Source organism: Hemicordylus capensis, chromosome 3 (assembly GCF_027244095.1).
Source record: "Hemicordylus capensis ecotype Gifberg chromosome 3, rHemCap1.1.pri, whole genome shotgun sequence".
Taxonomy (NCBI): Eukaryota; Metazoa; Chordata; class Lepidosauria; order Squamata; family Cordylidae; genus Hemicordylus; species Hemicordylus capensis.
In genome coordinates, this window is record NC_069659.1 from 241938100 (window position 1) to 241959912 (window position 21813).

General features: G+C 43.5%; 1 protein-coding gene and 1 long non-coding RNA gene across 3 annotated transcripts in view; one reads left to right on the top strand and one right to left on the bottom strand.

The window, feature by feature from the left end:
• Window positions 1–20953, top strand: part of A1CF (APOBEC1 complementation factor) — a 59077-nt gene extending 38124 nt beyond the window's left edge. Inside the window, exons 8-12 of one of the 2 annotated variants that reach the window (XM_053305276.1) lie at window positions 212–482; window positions 3362–3570; window positions 8372–8508; window positions 11227–11360; window positions 17086–20953. In XM_053305276.1, coding sequence (XP_053161251.1) covers window positions 212–482; window positions 3362–3570; window positions 8372–8508; window positions 11227–11360; window positions 17086–17234 — 900 coding nt within the window. In that variant the 3' untranslated portion in view covers window positions 17235–20953. The remainder of the gene's footprint in view (window positions 1–211; window positions 483–3361; window positions 3571–8371; window positions 8509–11226; window positions 11361–17085) is intronic. The other variant, XM_053305277.1, reaches the window with a different exon arrangement.
• Window positions 1–21813, bottom strand: part of LOC128349245 (uncharacterized) — a 127258-nt gene that overhangs the window by 91738 nt on the left and 13707 nt on the right. The window lies entirely within an intron of this gene.

The following is a 21813-nucleotide window of genomic DNA, read 5'->3' on the forward strand; positions in this document are numbered from 1 at the left end:
GTCACTGACCTAACATCAGATGGTAGGGGAATGAGGGCCATGCTGGATGACCTCAGATTATGAAGAATCCTATATGAGTGTAGGCATTGCTCCAGTAGCCTGCTCTGAACTGAAATCTCAGATGCTGAATGTTTGGTAACAGTAATAGAAATGTATTTACACATCTGTATGTATCAATTTTCTCCCCTCATGTATCCCTTTTTGTTTTAAGATGTTGGAAGGCTCTCCCATTGAAGTCACATTAGCCAAGCCCGTAGATAAAGACAGTTACATTAGATATACCAGAGGCACTGGAGGACGAGGAACTGTGCTGCCAGAATACACCTATACCTTTGGACACATATATGACCCGGCTACAGCCTACCTGGGAGCCCCAGTATTCTATGCACCTCAAGCCTACGCTACTATTCCCAACCTTCACTTTCCTGCTTCTAAAGGACATCTCACCAACAGGGGCATTATCAGGCCTCCATCCATTAGAGGTAATTCTATTTAGCAATGCTTGCCTGCTGTATATATAGAATATTACTAGCCATACAGCCAATATTCAGCAAGTTTTCTAAAAACATTATCTTAGTAACTGGATATACTGTTGAAGGGGTGGAAAGGCCATACTTATTAATCACATGATTGCCACAATATATCCCCCTATTCAGCTGTCTGCACAAAATTGTATTTTTTAAAATTTATTTTATTTCTATTATTACTTTTCCTTCTTCCAAAGAACTACAGGAGGCATACACTGTTTCCATCCCTCATTTTATCCACCGCTTGGTTGCATACTGGATGGATATCAGTGTGTAAGCCCTCTTCAGATGCGACCCATCCAAGGATTGTTCATAGCTACAGCACCAAAAGTGGGTAGGAAATTCCGCCTCAGCACTGTCACTCACACCCTAGGCCTCACTGCTGCCTCACAGAAGCAGCAGCTATCATAGTCACAGCACTTCTCTTTTCACACAAACACCACTGTAACTGTGGGAGGCTAGGTCTGGTGGGTGTGTGACAGTGCTGGGCAACGCTGGGGTACTTCCTACCTGCTTTTGGTGCTACAACTGTGAAGAGCTCTTGGATAATGACGTTTGTGCAACCAGCCCACATGGTGTGCTGATGGGGGCAGTGACTGGGCCACTATTGCACGGGAGTGGGGGGTCCAAGGGCCCAGGCTGCTGCACCTGAGGGGCCACACTGCGTGCCCCAGCCACATCCCTGCATCTGGTGTCAAATGCAGGGGGCGTGACCATGAGAAGACAAGATGGCTTCTCTCTGCCTGCAAAGGCAGGGAGTGGTGTTCTCAGCCAGGCTGGGAGCCCAGCGCTGGTTGAAACTTCTCAAAAATGGAGCCATGCAGCTCCATTTTTGAGAAATTTCAGCGAATACTGGGCTCCCAGCCTGGCTAGGAATGCCTTTCCCTGCCTTTGCAAGAAGGGAGAAGTTATCCCGGCCACGCTGCAAACACGGCGCTGGCCGCATTTTACTTACAAACAGGGCACACAGCCCTGTTTGCTAACATGGCCACGCCCCCTGCATCTGACATCAGATGCAGGGGGCATGGCTGGAGTGGAGGTGACCAGCTGAACAGGGGCTGTTGGTATCATCCCTACGCTACTGAATTATAGCTTTGTATTTGTGCATTGTGTCAGCATGGTAACTACATAACTGTGTCAACAGATACTTCTTCTTTAAATGTGATATGATATGAAATGGCTCACCCTGCCACAGCTCATTCTCTCTCTCTCTCTCTCTCTCTCTCTCTCACACACACACACACACACACACACACACACAAAATCACACACCCTAAATGCCCCAGCAGCCACTCATAAGACTGGCACTTTTGGAAATGCAAGAATTAGTTAAGCAACTCTAGATGGTCAAATCTTTTGTATCTTATCATGCAAGATTTTTGACCCAGGCTCTTGGACTATTTGGATTCAGTAGTGGATTATGGGAGCCAAGCTAATGGAAAATGTATTCAGCTGGAAGTATCCAGATCAAGAAAAGTAACCAAATGGAGTTATGATCTAAGCCAGAATTCCATTGATATGTTCCTGATGGGAAATATTTGGGAAGTTCAGGCATGCTTAACATACAAATTTGGTTCTACAACTGCAGTATCAGATAACTAACTCCATTATGTGTAAATGCACCATCACAGATCAAACATCATAGATAGAAGTTTCATATTGCTGCATATTATTAACTCAATCCCAATGATTCTTGTGAACTCATTTCTCACATTCAGTTATGTGTCACCAAGTACTGAGTAATTTGGGAAGGTGAAATCAAGTGATATATATTCTTGTGTGAATCATCCCATAATTCCTTAAACGTAATGGGGCTGAATCAATAATGTGTGATAGAGATGGAGGTGGTGGGAAACCTGGTTTCTGGTAAAAATGGGGTCAAATGTGTAAACCAAAAGCAGCATCTTAAAGGTCTGCTTGCGAATGTTGATCAGCCTAATTTGCAGCTGTTGCTTTTCATCCATTAAATGGAAATCAAGTTAGAAATGGAATAGGAAAAAATCAAAGTAATCTCTGCATGAACTCAATGGAAAAGGAAGCCTCATATGAAACTGAAGAGAGGAGATGGGGAAAGTAGGCTAGAATTCATACATGTTCTCCAACTGAAGTGTAACTGTTCTCCAACTGAAGTATATCTTCAGGCACTCCACAAAATCATTCATTTCACAAGATGCTACGACTTGGTTTATATTCATAATTGGATGGCTGGGATTCAGTACAAAAGTAAGACTGTAGGAAATTTTGATGGTACACTGCACTGGCCTGCAATTTCCAGGTTCACCGTGTTTCTTAGACTGAGTTTTTGAAATGAACTTGGGATGCCTGGAGCTTGTAGGCTAAAATTGCAGATACTAAAAAATAGCAAAATGCCCACAAGGTCAATCAAAGATAGGATGGTAGAGTCCTGTAGGAGTTTGCAAATATCCACAAGCATTCTTATCCTACACTTCAAAGGCAATAAAGGGATTTTGTGCTGTGGGAATTGCTTCTTCATGGTGAATTATGTTCTATAAACAATCCAGTAGCAGAGACAGCACAAGAAATGTTGGTGCCTGAAGCATAAAATCCAGATGATGCCCTAAATTGGGTGGGATGGGGAGAGAATGCAACAAACACAATAATTGACACATTTGCTATCCATTATTGCCAATATCTGTTGCCTGAAGTGGGTCACACCATCCTACCTAATGGCAGGCATGTCCATGCATTTTATACTCTGAGTTTCCCCCATCTCCTTGTTAAGTATCAATGTGGGGCCAAGCCTTCCAATAAAGTAAGAATCAGGGAGATTTTCCGGTGATTTGATGCAGTTTAATGCCTTCTTACATTCCTAGAAATTTACATGAATGTACCTGTAGGGGCTGCCGGAGTTAGAGGACTAGGAGGCCGTGGCTACTTGGCCAACCCTGGCGTGGGCCGTGGATACCAGCTCAAAGGAGAAAAGAGAGGGGAAGACAAACTTTATGATCTTTTGCCCGGAATGGAGCTTACGCCAATGAATCATGTCAGTTTAAAACCACAAGGAATCAAACTTGCTCCACAGGTGGGTAAAAAGAAGAAATGCCCCAATATTTGACCACTCCATGTGCCTTTCAGTGAGCTCTAAATTTCTAAAGGGTTCATATCTTACTTCTTTACACAACATGTAGTTAAGCTATGGAATTTGCTGCCGCCAGATATGTTGATGGCTACAATCTAGATCAGGGATTCTCAACGTTGGGTCGCCAGATGCTATTGGACTTCAACTCCCATAATCCCCAGGCCCAGTGGCCTTTGGCTGGGGCTTATGGGAGTTGAAGTCCAATAACATCTGGGGACCCAACGCTGAAAATCCCTGATCTAGATAGTTTTTAAAAGGGATTGCACAAATTCATGGAGGCTGTGGCTATCAATGGATACTAGCCTGGATAGCTGTATATTTCCATCAGGTTCAGAGGGATCATGCCCCTGAACACCAGGTACTGAGGAACACCAATGGGAGGGGGCACTTGCCCTCTTTCCTTGGTTTGTGGGCTTCTTAGATGCACCTGGTTGGTCACATGAGAAAGGATGCTGGACTGGATGGGCCTTGGCCTGATCCAGCAGGATGTTTCTTATTTTGTATCTCTGTCTTTTCCATTGCAACAGGATTTTTCAAACTAGGTGTAGGCTGCCACTGGCTACCAAGTGGGAAACCAGTATTAGTTGACTAGAAAATGAAAAGGAAGCAAGGACCTTGGGGAGGGTGGCTGCACAATGAGATTGGCCAAAATGCTGGGCTAACCAAGGAAGAAAGAGTGTCCCAGCCACACACTCCCCACCTCAGACTAGAACTGCTAGATCTTAAGGGACACAGTCAAACCATCTTTACTCCCTTTCATTGTGACCTCCCTGCTTTGAGCTCGCTTGCAACCAATATCCTGGGAACAAACCAATATCATTTACACAGAAATGTAAGACATTTCATTTAGCCTTTGTTGATATTATAGTCTCTAAAATCACGTAAGGTCGGTTCAGACTAAATGGGAAACCAAAAGTCCCTTCACCTCAGATTCCCAAACCTAAACATTTGAACCAGTAATTGGAGTTCCAAAAACAAAAATGGACCTGCAGTTTCCCTCCCTGAATTGAAATTGTTACCTTCAGTTTTTTTCGACAGAGCCTCTGTTTGGATTGGAGCCTGCCTTGATTCAAGCTGGAGTTGAAGGGGAAAGTTCCTCCCTCACTCCGACTTCTATTGGCTGCACAGGCTGTCTTTCAGGACACAAGGAAGCCCACACAGCCAGTTCCCCCACCTTTCTGCAGTCTTGCTGACTGCAGTAGGTATGAACTCAGAGTAGGGGGAGGAGGGACACAGAAACTCCATTCCACTGGACCCACGGATTCGTATGTTGTCTGAATTGGCCCAGAATGTTTATTTTACTGAAAATGGTTTGGATCCAACAAACCATGAGTAGAATGGGGATTTCCACTTGCAAAATGGGGATTTCCTACCCTTCCTTTCTACTGCAACTCCTTGCATTATCCCAAAAATCTATTCTGAGGGGCTCTCAGGAGTGGTGTGTGATGTGACACAGGAGTCTACAGATGGAAGGGGAGTTGGCAAACATAACAGCCCTCCTTGCATGATCAGAAGTGCCTTCCCCTTACAGTAGGGCAGGAGTTCCCAACTAGATGTTGTTGGACTACAACTCCCATTATTGACTTGCCTTTGGCCATTATGGCTGGGGGTGATGGAAGGGTTTAGCACATTACCAGCCACTGAAGCTATTCCCACGATCCATGGAAAGCAGGCTAAGGGAGCTTAGCCTGCTTTCCAGGGATTGTGGGAACAACTAGGCTCGCACGCGAGCCTGATGCTCCCAGGTTGGCTAGCCCACCTAATTCCCCCTCTCCTTAAATGAGGTTAATGGAGTGAGCGCTTCATTAACCTAATTTTTCTGCTCATGTGTCACTGTGGCGCACAGCAACACATGAGTAGACCCCTGACCAGGAGGCTGCAAGTAGCCTCCCAGGCTCAGGGGTCTCTCCAGGATGCCTCGCACATTTGCACAGAGCATCCTGGAACTTCTGGGAGCCCTGATCCCCGCAGCTCCCGCCAGCTCCATGATTGAGCCAGTAGCCATGTGGGCAGCTGATCCAGCCGCCCAGCTACGAGGGCTGCTTGTCTGTGGGTAGAGTGGGCTAAGCCCACTCTCCCCACAGAACCGCCTCAGGTACTTCACACATGTCATGTGAAGTGCCTCTTTGTCTCAGAGCAAGCCCACATGAAGGGAAGAAAAATGCTGAATCATCCCCTCCATGCTTTCTGAGCAAATGCTTCTCCCAAAACATTCCTGTAATCTTGGTAGGATATAGGCTGCCAGCACCAGCACCCCCATTACTGACAGAGTTTTAAAAAAAACCTGGGCTTGGATGGAATCCCAGGGAAACTCTCTTTCTTTTCCTACTGGAAAGGTATACAAAAACCTTCCACATGCAAGCTTACACATGGTGAAATAACTGGTAGTTGCTGAACATATGAGGCGTGTTGCACCAGAGAAACCTCCTTCACCCCACCCTTTCCTGAGTCAAAAATCCACTCAGAGAAACTTTTTAAAATTGCAAAGAACAAAAAGAAATTTATTCAAATGCTACAGACTACTTTGGTCTGAGGCTCCCTCAGCTTTTAGTAACAGGTACAAATACTCAGTGGTTACAAGAACACTTCAAAAAACACCCCCAGATGATATTGGGGCAGCATACTTTAAAAAAAATTGTGGTTACCCAGTTGCAAAGATCATGTATATAAGAAAATACAAAATCACCTTTAAAAGCTTACGGATAGACCATCCTAGAATAGGGATGTGCAGACAGGTCCGGCAGTCTGGAGGTTTGATCCGGAGGTTCGGGGGTTTGGGATCAAACCGAACACCCCCTTCCCGGTTCCATCCAGACTGGAACCAAAGCTCCGGACAGGTCCGTGATTTTTTTTAATTTTTTTTTTAAAAAAATATTTAAAATGCCTGTAGCCCCTTTGGGGGGCTTCCTGTAGGCCACGGAGGGGGGTGTCCATGAAGGTTCCCCTCCCCCCGCCGGCCTTTCAAATGACCACCGCGGCCAGGTAAATGCAGTATTTTCAGCCCTTTGGGGCCTCCATAAAGGTGCACTTCACAAGCATACATAGCCTCTGAGAGGCCTGGCATGGCCTACGGCCTTGCAGAGGTCATTTGCGCATGTGCGGTGGCCATTTTAGTTTTTCCAAAATAGTCACCCCACATGTGCAAATGACCTCTGCAAGGCGGTAGGCCATGCCAGGCCTTGCAGAGGCCATATACACATGCGCACAGCAGCAGCCCAAATGGCCACCGCACACCTTTATGGAGGCCCCAAAGGGCAAAAATACTGCATTTACCCAGCCCTGACAGTAATTTGAGAGCCCGGTGGGGGGAGAGGGAACCTTTATGGACCCCCTATGGCCTACAGGAAGCCCCCCAAAGGGGCTACAGGTATTTTACATTTCTTTAAAAAAATTGTGGAAACACCCCCCCCCCCCAGACCGGACTGGCAGGGGTTCAATGGGGGCCGGACAGAACTTGGCCAGTCTGGTTCGAGTCCAGTCTGGACTCAAGCCAAATTGGGCCAGCCAGTTTCGTGCACACCCCTATCCTAGAACAGTGTCAGGGATTGACAAAGCACACAAAAGCGATATAAGTTTCTAACGCAAAATCTAACAAATTGTTCCCTAGGCTCAACTTTCAGAAGCCAAAGTCCTGGCATCCTTTGTCTTGAACTCACCCATTCCTGGATGAGGACTCAAGTTTCCTGCCCTCCTGTCTTTAAAGGAGCTGCAGAGGTCCTTCCATGAGAGAAATCTCCAGGCTAGCTCTTGACCATTAGGGAGCAAAACACCATTGCTCCTCACTAAGCCTTTCCGCCTGTGCTTCCCTCACCTCCAGCCTAGCTTCTTCTAACGAAGAAAGCCTTCTCTTTCTCCTTGTGGCTCTCTACGTCCCACCCACCTGGTGTGTTGATTGGCCGATCCCTGGAGTTCATCAGCCTGTCAGTAAGGGAAAGGTTCACTTCCGGTTAACTCTTTAGGGGAGAGGAGGGGATGGTCAGTGACTAATCACTATGAAAGGGTAGTTCAACAACATCTGGAGACCCAAGGCTGGGGACCCCTGCACAAGGCTCCCTTTGGATCCAGTGCATAATTTATATCTTGCCTTATTTATTTTTTTAAAATCTACTGAATTTATTCCCCCTTCTTTTCTTGGCTGAAGTCACTCCAAGGGAGTTTTCTGACCCATAATTTATATCTTGCCTTTGTTTGTTTGTATAATATATTTATATCCCCCTTTCCTGACCAAAGTCAGCTTCCCACAACATAGTCTTTTCAGGTAGTTGCAATTAAGCATATAATAATTTTTTTAAAAAAAACCAATACAGCAGTCTAAAAAAAAAACACCACCCCCAATTAAGATAAACTAGCAGCAGCAATTAGATGAAAGAAGATCATGATGTCACTAAACCAAACATTCAGGAAACAAAACAATTTTCACTTGTTGCCTAAATGATAAAAGAGTGAGAGCTAAACAAATGTTTATGGAAAGGGTGTTCTGCTGTTTTTTTAAAAAAGGCACTGTACCCCTCCCACCAGTTTCTGCTTCTCAATGCAGGGGACACCTGGAGTGTGAGGCACCAGATTATTTAATTTCATTTAAAGGGCTGTTCCTCTATTGAAAAGGGCATTGGTAAACTAAAGTGCTTGGCAGCTTTGGTAATCATCTACAAAAGAAAAATTGGAGAATGCAATCAGACTTTCAAGACTGATACCATAGTCTATGTTCATATTCTAACACTTGTGGATACATTTTTTATTTTAGATATTAGAAGAAGTATGCCAGAAGAATAACTGGGGACAGCCGGTGTACCAACTTCATACTGCCATTGGTCAAGACCAAAGACAGCTGTTCTTATATAAAATCACCATTCCTGCCCTTGCTAGTCAAAATCCTACTATGTACGTAACTGTTGCTTTTGGTGGGTTTAATCCTAAGGTTGGAGGTGTGTGTGTGTGTGTGTGTGTAGAAAACATTATAAAATCAGTTTACTTAGTATCACTTCTAATCACAGTATGAAATTGTCCAGTTAGTAATTTCAATTAAAAGGCCTTGTTTTATTTGGAAGCTATAACCCCCTTCTTCTCCTTCACCCTCAAGAGAGGTGAGAGACTAAGACAAGATATTCACACATGCGCACAAAACTGGGCTAAGAGAGCCAGCCTGGTTTTGCACGCACATATGCACTGCCGAGATTGGGCTGATCCCAGCAGCACCACAGCAGCAAACCCACTTATGCAGCCTCCCTTTAAAATGAGGTTAAGGGAGCAAGCACTCCCTTAACCTCATTTTTACGATCGTCTGTCAGCCAGTCAATTTTAGTATATGTGCTGCCGAAGCGAGCACTCTGTCAGCCACAACTGCAAGTGGAGGGGAGGGAGATCCCCATGATGCACTGTGCCCTTGCATGGTGCATTATTGGAACAATGGGCAGAGAGAGGGAAGAGGCACTCATCGGGGTGGGTGATCTGCTCGCTCAGGGAAGGCGGAATGATAATCTGCAGGGAAGTGAGCTCTTTAGGGCTTCCTCCCCACAAATCCTATAGCCCTTTCTCATTGCCGTGAGAAAGGGCTCTAAGAGAAAGATAAGAGAGCTAGCAAGAGACTTTGCTTAAAGTCTCAAAAAGGGAAAGTGGGGGGCTGCTTGCTTGCTTGCTTGTTAGCAAACAAGCCCCAAATGAGGAGCCCTATCTGCCTCAAATGAGGAGCCTCCTCTGGTGCCAAGGTATGTGTTAATGGAAGTTAATGGAAGCTGGGTCCACCCCACTACTTTACATAACATTTTTAATAATATAGTTAGCATTCAGTTGTGTGTGTGTGTGTGTGTGTGTGTTAAAAAGCAAAATCTTTCCATTTTTTCATGTAATTTTTCAAAATATGCCTCCTTTGTACAGTGCATGTAACAATAATTTGAATGCACGTTCATCACTATCTCATCACTTGTACATTATTCCCTGAAAAGTATTAGAGTTTTATTTGTAACGGCTGCTTCATGTATGCAATTCATCAGTTGATTCTGCAGTTATTAAGGGGATTCTCACGATCAGCTAAGGGAGCCTAGCCTGCTTTTTGCTGATCGTCTGCTGCCACGGGAGCTACACAGCTCCCGGCAGCAAACCCTCCTAATTCCCCCTCCCCTTAGCCGAAGTTAGCGGAGTGAGCGCTCCGCTAACTCCATCTTCTTGATTGTGTATTGCTGCGGTGTGGCTCCACACCCAGCAACACATGAGGAGACCCCCGCTGGGAGGCTGAAACAATCCTCTTGAACCTGGCGGTCACTCCAGGATACCCCATGTGGGGCATCCTGGAACTTACAGGGACCGCGCGTGCCCCGATCCCTGCAGCCCCCATCGGCTCTGTGACAGAGCCGGCAGTCGTGTGGGCAGCCGATCCGGCTGCCCAGGGCTTCCCTTCCGATCGTCTGTGGGGAGAACAGACTAAGCCCACTCTCCCCGCAAACCCCTTCTTGAGTCATAAGCATCTTGTGTAAATTCACTCACTGTGGTAGAGAAGTATGATTGGAAGCTCTGCTCCTGCCATGATATGCACCCCACACTTACAGCGTTACTATGGAAAGACAAATGCTGTATTCATTGAGATATCTTTCCCAATGAGAAGTAGAATGCTGGGGCATCTCAGTATTCTGATAATGGAAGGAAGTTGAGGAGGGGGAGGAGGAAGAGGAGGAAGAGGAGGAATAGTAGTGATGATGATGATGATGATGATGAACTTTATTTGTTAGCTGCCCCTTAAGAGATTGTTATCTGGGCGGCTCACAACACAGCATTAAAACATCAAGTAAAAACACATAACATGATGAGCACAATGTTTGTCTCTTCAGAATCATAGACAGTGGAAAGGTGGCAGTTTGGCGCACACTTAGCCCAATTTTTCCAAGCATCTTAACGCAGCTATTTTCTACCTGTCGCTCCCCCATTTTCCACCAGTGTACTGCAGCCGGCAGGCTTTTGCTTCAGTCCATCAGATTTGTGGGCATGTGCCAAGGAGTGGAGAGAGTTATGCCAATATCTTGGTTAAATGCACTCAAACAAGGCTGCTCCACCTTTGCATAGCCTGACAGTTTCAATACATACACTGCCTTTCTGGGGATCTCAACTTTGTCAATATTCATACTTTCCCCCCCAGTACCTTTAGGCTGCATCAGGTTCAAATCAGAACACTTCTGACACTTAAAGTAGGAATGTGCTAATCCTCTGCGACCGCCCCTTTCTCTCTTAACCAGAGGTTTCTAATGGATTTTCTTTTAAACAGTGTCAGTGACTTCATAACTCATAAAGAAGCTGAGTCATTCTTTGGATTGGACAGTGTGATAAATTAATCAATAAGGCTACATTCACATGGCCATATTAATCCTGATTAAATGGAGTTGACTGACATTGGTGTGATCATGGCTAAGTTCTTAAGAGTTCACCAGGATATTTGATCTAGGATAAAGTCAGGGCTAGTCATCCACCCTGACCATGATCCATGAATCATGATCCATGGATCATGAGAACCTGTGCCTCATAAATAAATAAATTGGAGAAAGTATACCATGTTTGCAAAAGTGACAACCTGGAAATGGGAAAAACCACCAAATGTTTCCAACTGATTTCTAGGCATCCTTTTACACCACCCAAGTTAAGTGCATATGTAGATGAAGCCAAAACATATGCAGCGGAATACACCCTTCAGACCTTGGGCATTCCCACCGAGGGAGCAGAGACTCCTACTGCTACAGCTGCTTTTCCAGGTATGTGAACGCTGTACTGACATTTTCTTTTCCTACTTAATTTTGCATATTATAGGCAACAAAATCACAGGAATATCTGAACTCCTAGAAGGATTTTTTCCTTCTCCCCTTTGTTTTGATCCAAAAATAGCTGGGGGGCCAAAGTTGAGCAAGCCTGGTCTAGAAGAAAGGTAGAAACCAGCAACAGCCACTGTTGGGAAGGGATGCTGTGCTGGAGGTGAACTGGACCAGTTGCTCTCCCCCTGCTAAGAATAAAACAATCATCACTTTAAAAGGTACCACTTATGAAGAACTACATAACCTTGAGACTCCATAGCATGAACTGCTATTTGAATCTGTATTTGTGATTGAGAACAATGAACAAGAATGGTTGAATATCACCCCCACAAATTAATCCAGAAAGAATAACTGTGAGCTGGTGAATATTCTTATGAAAAGAATTCTCGGGAGAGTAAAAAGGTCTGCTAATGTGCTGTGGTCTATCCAGGACTGAAGTAACTAAGTGATTTCTTAGGAAGAGGACATAATTGGAAAATAAAACTTATTGGCATGTTGTGGCACAATATTAAATTTTGACTGGTCGAATTATCAATTCATAGGCTAGAACAGTATGATTAATACAACTCTAAAATAATTATAAGTAAAATAATATGTAGAAAATCTGATTAAGATATCAATGGAAAGAAGAGGTAAAGGTGTAAACCAAATGTATAGGTATTAAAAACTAAACTTTCTCCATTGTATGTATACTTCCTTCATGTAATGGTAGATTGCTTTATTGTTTTTTCTTTTACATTACTGGAAATATGCACCAGTCAGTACTGTTGATTAATATGAATCATTCAAGAACATCAGCTTTTAAAAAAATTTAAAATCCATTCACCTTCCTGCCACAGACAAAAATCAATGTGTCTAGGCTTGCTCAAGCTTCCGCATTATGTAAGAAACAGAGATGTTTTATTGAACCCAGTACCATTTATTGGTTAATTACAGTGACCTCTCTTTTTCTTTCACCCACCATTACTTATGACTTGGAAGACTGCAAAATGCTTACTGTCCAGACCAATCCAGGAGTCTATAGTAATCCAGAAGTTCACCTTCAGATATTATCCAAAGTTCATATAGAGCACATCAGAGTAGCTCTTTTTTTCTATGGTGTGAGTATGGAGGAAGCGATGAGTTTGCTGATTAATACAAAGAGGCTGTGCACAAAAGCAGCCCTACCCAGATTAGGGAAGACTTACTTGGGTAGGGCTGCTCATGTGCAGTGCTAGGATCGAAGCCGATCCCAGCACTGCCTCCCCCACAAGCCTAAGTTTTGTATCCGGGCTTTTACCTGGGTTGAAGGGTGCAAGTGTGCCCATTACCCCAGGTACGGGGTCTTGTGTTTGCTTGAGCTGCATGCAGACCAAGCATACACAGAGTCAGGTGCGTAGAGCAGGGATTCTCAATGTTGGGTCCCCAGATGTTATTAGACTTCAACTGCCATAATCCCCAACCAAAGGCTACTGGGTCTGGGATTATGGGATTTGTAGTCCTATAACATCTGGGGACCCAACGTTGAGAATCCCTGGCCTAGAGCACTCGACTCCTGGGGGAATCCCCAATGCACCGCACTCATCGCACGGTGCATTGTGGGATTCCTGGAGGCCAGGTAAATGAGTCCTGGCCTCCAAAGATCCGTGCTGCTCTGTGCTGTGTGGATCATGTGGGCATGCAGTGGCAATGATCATCTGGGGGAAGGTAGGTCCATCCCTGCCTTCCCCACCACCACCACCACCCACCGGACCACCATGTTGGTTGTGAGTATACCCTTAATATGTAATAGATATTTGATAATTGACAGCAACCACTTAAGATACATAAGGAAAAAATTCCACTGTCCTGATGAAACAGTAGAGCAACCATCTCATGTTTTAGTCCAGCCCAGTATCCTTACAGTGGCTGACATGATATGCAATATCATGTGTGCACACAGAAGCAGTTGCTGTAGACACAGAAGCAGTTGCTATAGACACAGCTATTGTGGGGGATGCCAGTTGTGCAACCAGGATTCCCATTGTGGCGAATGGGAGCAATTACAATAATGGTTCCACTTCAGCTATATTCAGGCCTACATGCACATCAAGGATCAACTGTGTATCAGTCTACATTTATTTGCATTGCAGTCTTGTAGGAAGCCATAGTAGATAAAGCATAGTCAAATCTGGTTTTTCAGCCCACATATATGCAGAAAGTAAAAAGGACTTCTTGGAATCCAGGGTGACTGGTATCCCGACTAATGCCACATTCGTGCAATGAACAAAGATGCACGTGTGCAAGAAAGTCCCATACCTGAGCGGCTGCTCAGAGTTTTGCAATCTCTTGTGCTCTTGGTCTGCTTGCACAAGCATTGCACTTGTGCAACAAGGATAGCAGATAGCTTGGCATCATTCCCTGCAATGTATATAGTCCGAGGAAGAGGTTTCTCAGCAGAAGGTGTGCTATAGGTTGCATGCAACATTAGTCTGGAATGCAAGCTCCCAGTGAAACTAGCCAGTGCAACATCGTTCAACTTGGGCAACACGTATGTCGCAGCACAGTATTACTCTGGATGCCCGTCAATGTATACAAGAAGATCGTTCACACGTCCATAACAGGAACGAGGAGGGTGGGTGGTAGGAAAGGCAGGGTTGAACCTACCGTCCCCCCAGACGAGCAAGGAGCTTCTCCTTGGTGCGCCATTGCATGCCCACATGATCCACACAACTCCTGGCAGCGCAAATTGCTGGAGGCCGGGAAAACGAGTCCTGGCCTCCAGGAATCCTATCATGCAGCACGTGACAAGAGCGGTGCATTGGCACATTCCCCCGTGAGTTGAGCGCTCTAGGTGCTCAACTCTGTGTGTGCTCAGGCTGCATGCATCCCAAGCACACACATGATCCCGAACCTGGGGTTAAGGGCTCGCTCGCACCCACTAACCCTGGTTAAGGGCTGGGGTTAAAAGTCAGGCTAGTTGGGACAGAATTGACAGGATTGGGAGTGATCCCGACACTCCACATGAGCAATCCAACCCAGGCTAGGCTGCCCTAGCCTGGGTTGGGCTGCTCGTGTGAATAGCCTCATTAGCTACAGTTTTGGGAGATCCTTGGTGAAATAGACTTGTTTTAAATAGGCTGTATTCACAAATGATTGGCTAAAACAGAAGGGCTGTAATGCAGGTCAGTTGTATATCAAATACACAAAATACTTCCTTCCTATATACTCTCCTTTCGTAACCCCCCTTCTCTCTATTAAATTCTGATTAAATTACTTAAAGGAAGTCTTATTGAAATTATGTAGTACTTTAAGCTAACACCTGAGGAGTAATATAGCTTAACTTAGCCTGGATATCAGCCCTGATCTTTAGTGTGATCAGAGGGCATTATTTTTATAGAGTTCCATGTGTTTGCATTATATGAAAATGCCTAATAACAGTTAACAATAGCAAAGAAAGTATTACTTTCTTCTTATATTGATACTGTCATGTTGTTTATGAGCTCTCCCTTCTTCCTTCAGTGCAGCAGTTTCTAATTAAGCTGCTTATATGCTTATGGAGTCAGATTAACCTTTGCTATAGTTACAAGAATACCTACCAAAAACAACTGTGCCTGAACACAGCAATAAATTACATGTACAGGAGCTCTGATGTCTATAATATGAATGCAACAGCTATGCATTTCAAGAGCTGCTCAGAACATACCTGTATGCAGAACTGCATCAAAGAACTATCGTTTGAACTCTGTGCCCTTTATACCCAGCCTGTTCCTTCAAGCTTTGACGTGTTAGAATGCAATCAGTGAGCTGCTTAATTTCACTGGAGTGGTCACTTTTTTAATGCCATTGATTCCTACAGACATATGTTATAATAACTTCTTAATCTGGGATGGTAATTGCTTTAATTGCTGCTGTATTATCCTGCTGTTTATTATTGGTTGCTTGCTTGCTTGATATTGATTTTATTGTTTTTGAATTTTTGTCAACTACCCTGAAGATGTTTTTAAATGTAAAGACAGGATATAAATGGATATCAATAAATGATATTTATAAATAAAATGGATACAAATAAATGAGTCAAATAATAGCGGGGAAATGACTTGACTAACAAGCCAGAGGTTGCCAGTTCGAATCCCCGCTGGTATGTTTCCCAGACTATGGGAAACACCTACAGGTGAAACTTGGAAAATTAGAATATCGTGCAAAAGTCCATTAATTTCAGTAGTGCAAATTAAAAGGTGAAACTGATATATGAGACAGACGCATTACATGCAAAGCGAGATAAGTCAAGCCTTAATTTGTTATAATTGTCATGATCATGGCGTACAGCTCATGAAAACCCCAAATCCACAATCCCAGAAAATTAGAATATTACATGGAACCAAGAAGACAAAGATTGTAGAATAGAACAATATCGGACCTCCGAAAAGTATACAGTGTACTGTGCTTGATTGGCCAGCAAACTCGCCTGACCTATGGGGCATTGCCAAGAGAAGGATGAGAGACATGAGACCAAACAATGCAGAAGAGCTGAAGGCCGCTAATGAAGCATCCTGGTCTTCCATAACACCTCATCAGTGCCACAGGCTGATAGCATCCATGCCACGGCGCATTGAGACAGTAATTGCTGCAAAAGGGGCCCAAACCAAGTACTGAATGCATATGCATGCTTATACTTTTCAGAGGTCCAATATTGTTCTATTCTACAATCCTTGTCTTCTTGGTTCCATGTAATATTCTAATTTTCTGGGATTGTGGATTTGGGGTTTTCATGAGCTGTACGCCATGATCATCACAATTATAACAAATTAAGGCTTGACTTATCTCGCTTTGCATGTAATGCGTCTGTCTCATATATCAGTTTCACCTTTTAATTTGCATTACTGAAATTAATAGACTTTTGCACAATATTCTAATTTTCCGAGTTTCACCTGTATATCACCCAGCAGTGCTATAGGGAGATGCTGAAAGGCATCATCTCATTCTGCGTGGGAGATGGCAATGGTAAACCCATCCTGTATTCTACCAAAGACAACCACCGGGCTCTGTGGTCGCCAGGAGTTGACACCGACTCGACGGCACACTTTACTAAGGTGTGGAGAGCCTAAAAGGAGTTTGTGGGGAGAGCAGGCTCCCCGCAGACCATCAGCTAGTCCACCCTGGGCAGCCAGATTGGCTGCCCATATGATTACTGGCGTCACAGAGCCAGTTGGGGTGGCAGGGTTGGGGGCCTCCTGGCCCCTGGAAGTCCCAGAATGCCCCACGTGAGTGCATGGGGCATTCTGGGAGCCTCCCAATGCAGGGAAGCTTGTTGTAGCCTCCCAGTCGGGAGGCTATTCATGAGTCGCTGCGGCATGGATCCGCACTGTGGCAACACATGATATTTTCACCTGATTTGGGGGCACTCTCGCACCTGAAACCCAGGTTAAGCAGCTGGCCACTTAAAAGGCCTCACTGCCGTGTCACCGCCGCAGCTCCCGTTGGGTCTCACCACCAGCCCAAACTGAGCTGGGCTCTCTTAGCCCCGTTTCATCTGGTCATGAGCATCGCCTCATTATTTATTTAGACAAGTGGTGCAAAGTCCACAAATTCAGTTAAACTGGAGCACTTGAACATCAGTGACTAAGCTATGCTCAAACAATAACATTGATACAGGTTTACTGACAACCTCTGCCGCATAAAACCATCTTATTTTTGCATTTTCCTACAGGATACATTGCTAATGCCGCTGCCACTGTAGCCGCCACTCAGCTCAAGCAAGCAGTGACTCTGGGACAAGATCTGGCCACATACGCGGCCTATGAAGCGTATCCAGCATTTGCAGTAGCTACTCGTAGCGACGCATATGGAGCCTTTTAGCCATCCTGCTTTATCTAAAGCAATGTTTTCCATTTAATCAAGCTATAACAGGGGCAGGAACTACTTCAGGCTAATGATTAGTTGGACGCAATTAATTAATTATTAGGCAAACTGTGGTGAAGCCGCCATTACTTGCTTTTAGGTTAGCAGATTAATAATAGTAAGCATAGATAAATTTAAAACAGAGGGGAAACAAACAAACTTAACAGGAACCTAGAAGATGTTTTCCCCCTTTAAAAGGGCGGGGGATTGGGGGGAGTCTTCATGGGTGCATTGCTTGGTTTGTGTTTACAAATAATTATCCGTAATGGAAATTTTCAATAGTATTTTTCACAGTGACAAGACTTGTGAACTTGTGATGCTTTGATATTTCTTCAGTTTCCTAGCTGTAAAGCATTTTACACAGTTATGAATTGTACATGCCTGCTAGGACTGACAGGATCGGGAGTCATAGGATCTGTGTCATAGTGGCTGACACAGTCCCTGTAATGCAGGAATTGCACAAATGCAGTTGCGCAGTGGAAGCCATTGGAAATAATGGCCATTCATTATGCAATGGCATTTACGCAAATGATGCATTTTGTGAAAGAGTGCTCATGCTCGACCGCATGCACGGCCCATTACAAGGCAAATGGAGTGCTGCATGGCATGTAAGCCAGTGGCTGACATACAGACGAGTTTTGCACTAGCACAACAAGAGGATTTGTGCACACTGAAGACATTTGCAGAGCTCCGTGAAGTTGCAGTGCTTTGCGCAACTGTGGGCCATACATAAGATTGTGCTGCTCATTGCGCAACACAGTGTGCAATCTGTTGCGCAATTCATGTGCAATGAGTCAACCTCTTCCACTCATGCAAGAGCTAGTCTGGAACAGATATCCCTTTCTTTGCACAATGCAATTGTGCTACATCTTTGCACTATCCTCAACAGCATTATGCTAGTGGAACACTAGTCTGGGTGTAGGCCTTTGATAGAGACAATTGCGGGTTTCATGTATGTAAGTGACTGTTGCAGCCATATTCACTGGCCACAATCAAGGATAACATTACATGTGCCATTCCATTGAAATAAATGGGATTCTGTACCCTTAAATTAATTCTATATTGAATTCTGGCCATTGTGCACTAGAACATTACATGAGAATCATTTTCAAAGATGCATGGGTAAACTATGCCTTCACAAAGGTGCTGGCTTCTGTTTTAAAGTTTTGACAGTCTCAAGACTTTACATTCAGAATAAAATAGCATTTCTAGCATGATCATGGCTGGGGGGGGGGAGAGCTTAGCTGACACCCAGCTGGTGCCAAAAAACCAATGTTGCACACACGTAAGCATGTTGCATAGCAGCACAGCTGCTCAGAGTTGCGCAATCCCTGGTACCCTTGTTCTACTTATGCAAGTGTTTCATTTGTACAACAAGGAAAGCAGGACAGGATGTGGCCTACCTCTGCACAGCCTTAACCCAGGCTAGCATGGAATGACTTGATTTTCTTTGCGTCATTCCCTTTAACATGAACTGAAGAAGAGGTTTCACATTAGGAACTACACCACAGGTTGTGCACTCTGTTGTGCAGGCACTACACTGGTTTGAAATGCAAGCTCCCAACTCAGAAGCACTAAGTGGTGCAACAGCCTTCTGTTAGCACAACATGTTTGTACAAGTGCAACATCAGTCTGGCTGTCAGTCCTTTAATCTACAAAGACAGTGTTTCAAAGACAAATCAATGGGTTCCTATGTTCATTTTTCAGATCTCTCTCTCTTTCGCCCTCTCCCTCATTCTAGTGTTTCTCAGGGCATAATTATTTGAATTGTTAAGTCCAAATATTCAAGGAAGACTTTCATCCTGCTCCTATGCATCTTTACTTAGAAGTAAGTCCCACTTCAATGAAGACCTTAGAAGTAAGTCCCACTTCCAAGAAGATAGCTGGAAGACTGCATTTGTAGATCATTGTCATAAGTGATTTTAATTTGGATGGGTGTTTTTTTAAAAACCCTCCACATATGTAAGTCAAATAAAAATACATAAACTTATGGCTAATATATAAATAGTTCCTGTCCGCTTTCTCTCTTTCATGAGTTTCATTTGCAAATGATGCTTTCCATACTAAAAGGGGATCTTTGGATCTCCACAAATGCCCTTAGCTGGTTTGATGTGCATACAAGGACTTCACAAAGCATAAAGTGTTTGTTTCAAATCTGTTACTAAACAGCTCAAAGCATATTTGGCAACAAATCAAAGCATATTTGGCAACAGTGAAAAACAAAGCTGGATTTTGATATTCCCAATAACAGTTATATTGAATGTACAAGTCACTCTCAAAGTACATGCATAAAATCCATGAGCATCAAACATGAACATCTTTCTAATCTTTGCTTCTAGCTAAAACCAGTTCTTCAAGGGTACCATGTCATCAACATTATAGTAATTCTTTGCTGCTATAAATCGTTGAGAGAACAGAAATAAGAGCTTGTGGTAGGGAAATCCTTAGCAGTTCTGCCATGTTAACATGATTTTCTAATTAAAGCAAAGACAGTACTGTTTATTGATTTTCTGGAATAGATTCAGTGTACCATTAGTTTAAGATCCAATATGTTCTTGGCTATTATCTGCATGCTGTTCTTGGAAGTCTTGTTGATTGATTAGAATTCCCCATCTTTAAAATAAATTTTAAAAAACCCTACATTTGTAGAACAGGAAAGGGCACAAACTGTTTCTGTTTTCAGTACATTATGAAGAATTTCAGCTTGTAAGTAATCCATTAATGGTCTCCAGTGCCAAAAGATACCAGCTACTGAGGTGACCTACAGTGCCAGATTGTTCAGTGGTCGGGAAAATGTTCTAGCCCAGGATGGGAAAATGTTCTAGCCAACTAGAAGTGGCTGTCCTGGGTTGCAGGCAGGCATCTATCAGACAGAAGTCTTTGTGATCTGAGATCTGTTTTTAATTGGAGGTGCCAGAGATTGAACCGGGGACTGCATACAAAGCATGAGTTTACCTACTGACCTATGATCTCCCTCCCTACTTTTAAGGTCCAATGATCATGTGGGGGCCATGTCTTTTTCCCCACAACATCGGCCTTCTGTATGCCATGGGTAACCACATAGATTGAGAATTTTTCTCCTTACTAGAGCAGAATCTGGAGTAGGGGGTTAAGTGTTTGCATTGGCATGGATAATCTCCCACAGTGAGATGCTAACATAAAGTCATCACATTGATAAAGTAGCCCCAAGGACTAATGTAAAGCAGTCTGTGTATATTGAACTCAAATCATTTTTGTCATTTAATTATACCATTGAAAGTAGCCCAGGTTTATTCACACATCTAATGTTAAATGGGGGAAATACTGTTCTCTGGTAGAAATTGTTGCTTAGTTTTATTTGTTAACTATACTTTCTCCTCTCCTGCAACTATTTATAGATTGTATGTAAGATAAAGTGGGTGCCGAAGACACAGCAACAGTATTAACAAGTGTGTGCATAAAAGCACTTATATTTTTCGTATTTTTAGTACAATCTTTGTAAAGAATTCCTGCACTATGAAATCATTTAAATAGTTACATTTGGAACAACTGTTTGTTTTGAAAACATAGTTAAACTGGCATCTCTTGAATTACAAACTGTCAATTAGCAATAATCAGGTCAGATTAAATTCTGTGAAACTGTCTTGTAAATCAAATAGTGATTAAGAAATTATTAAACTTGCTAAAATAATACAGAAGCCTCAGTCTTTTTTATAGCTTTCAGCCTTAGTGGCAAAGAGAAAGAAAAAACCCACTAATATTGCAGGCCACGAGAGCAATTTACATCTGCTTCTACTGCCATGGTAACCATTTTGTTACTGTTCATCTGCATATGAACTGGATTCTCTTTTATGACACTCAAAACAATAACATCCAATATTTAATAGATGAAAACAGGAACATTCTTGTGTATTTATTCTCACACCAGGATCACTGAGTGCCCCCTTCCCCCCACCACCCCAATAGTATACAGTTCTAAAGGCTCTTCTCCATCTGCTAGGGTCACTGTATTAATATAGTTTAGTTTATACCATCTTCTGAAGCAACTGTGTTAGTAAAGTGACCATAACATTCCATTTTAAAAGAAATAATTCATAATAGAATGTTTAATCTCATGATGAATCTTCCATTTGTTATAGAATATCTACTGATTGATTGCCACTTCCAAATTTAGCAATATTTACCATCCAAATGCATTGAATTGGCTTATTCATCACTTGTGCATCAAACTGGTCTGACAAATCCAATTTGATGCAAGGCCTATTGGCCAATTTTGCTCTGAATCAGATCTGATGATAGTGTGGACCAATCCTATCCAATCCAATCTAATCCAATCCAAGGTTGCCATTGCAACCGATTGGGTCAGAGGCCTTACATCCAATTCCTGCATCCAATTAGGTCAGACATCCTAACCTGGTTACTGAAGGAATGCTGCTGCCTCTTTGGGCAATGGTGGTGGCCTATAAAATTGCCGCTTTTCTCCCCAGCAGCCTCAAGGAAGTGCCTCAAGGAAGGAAGCAACATTATGATGTTTCCTTTTCCTGAGAAGAAACAGCAT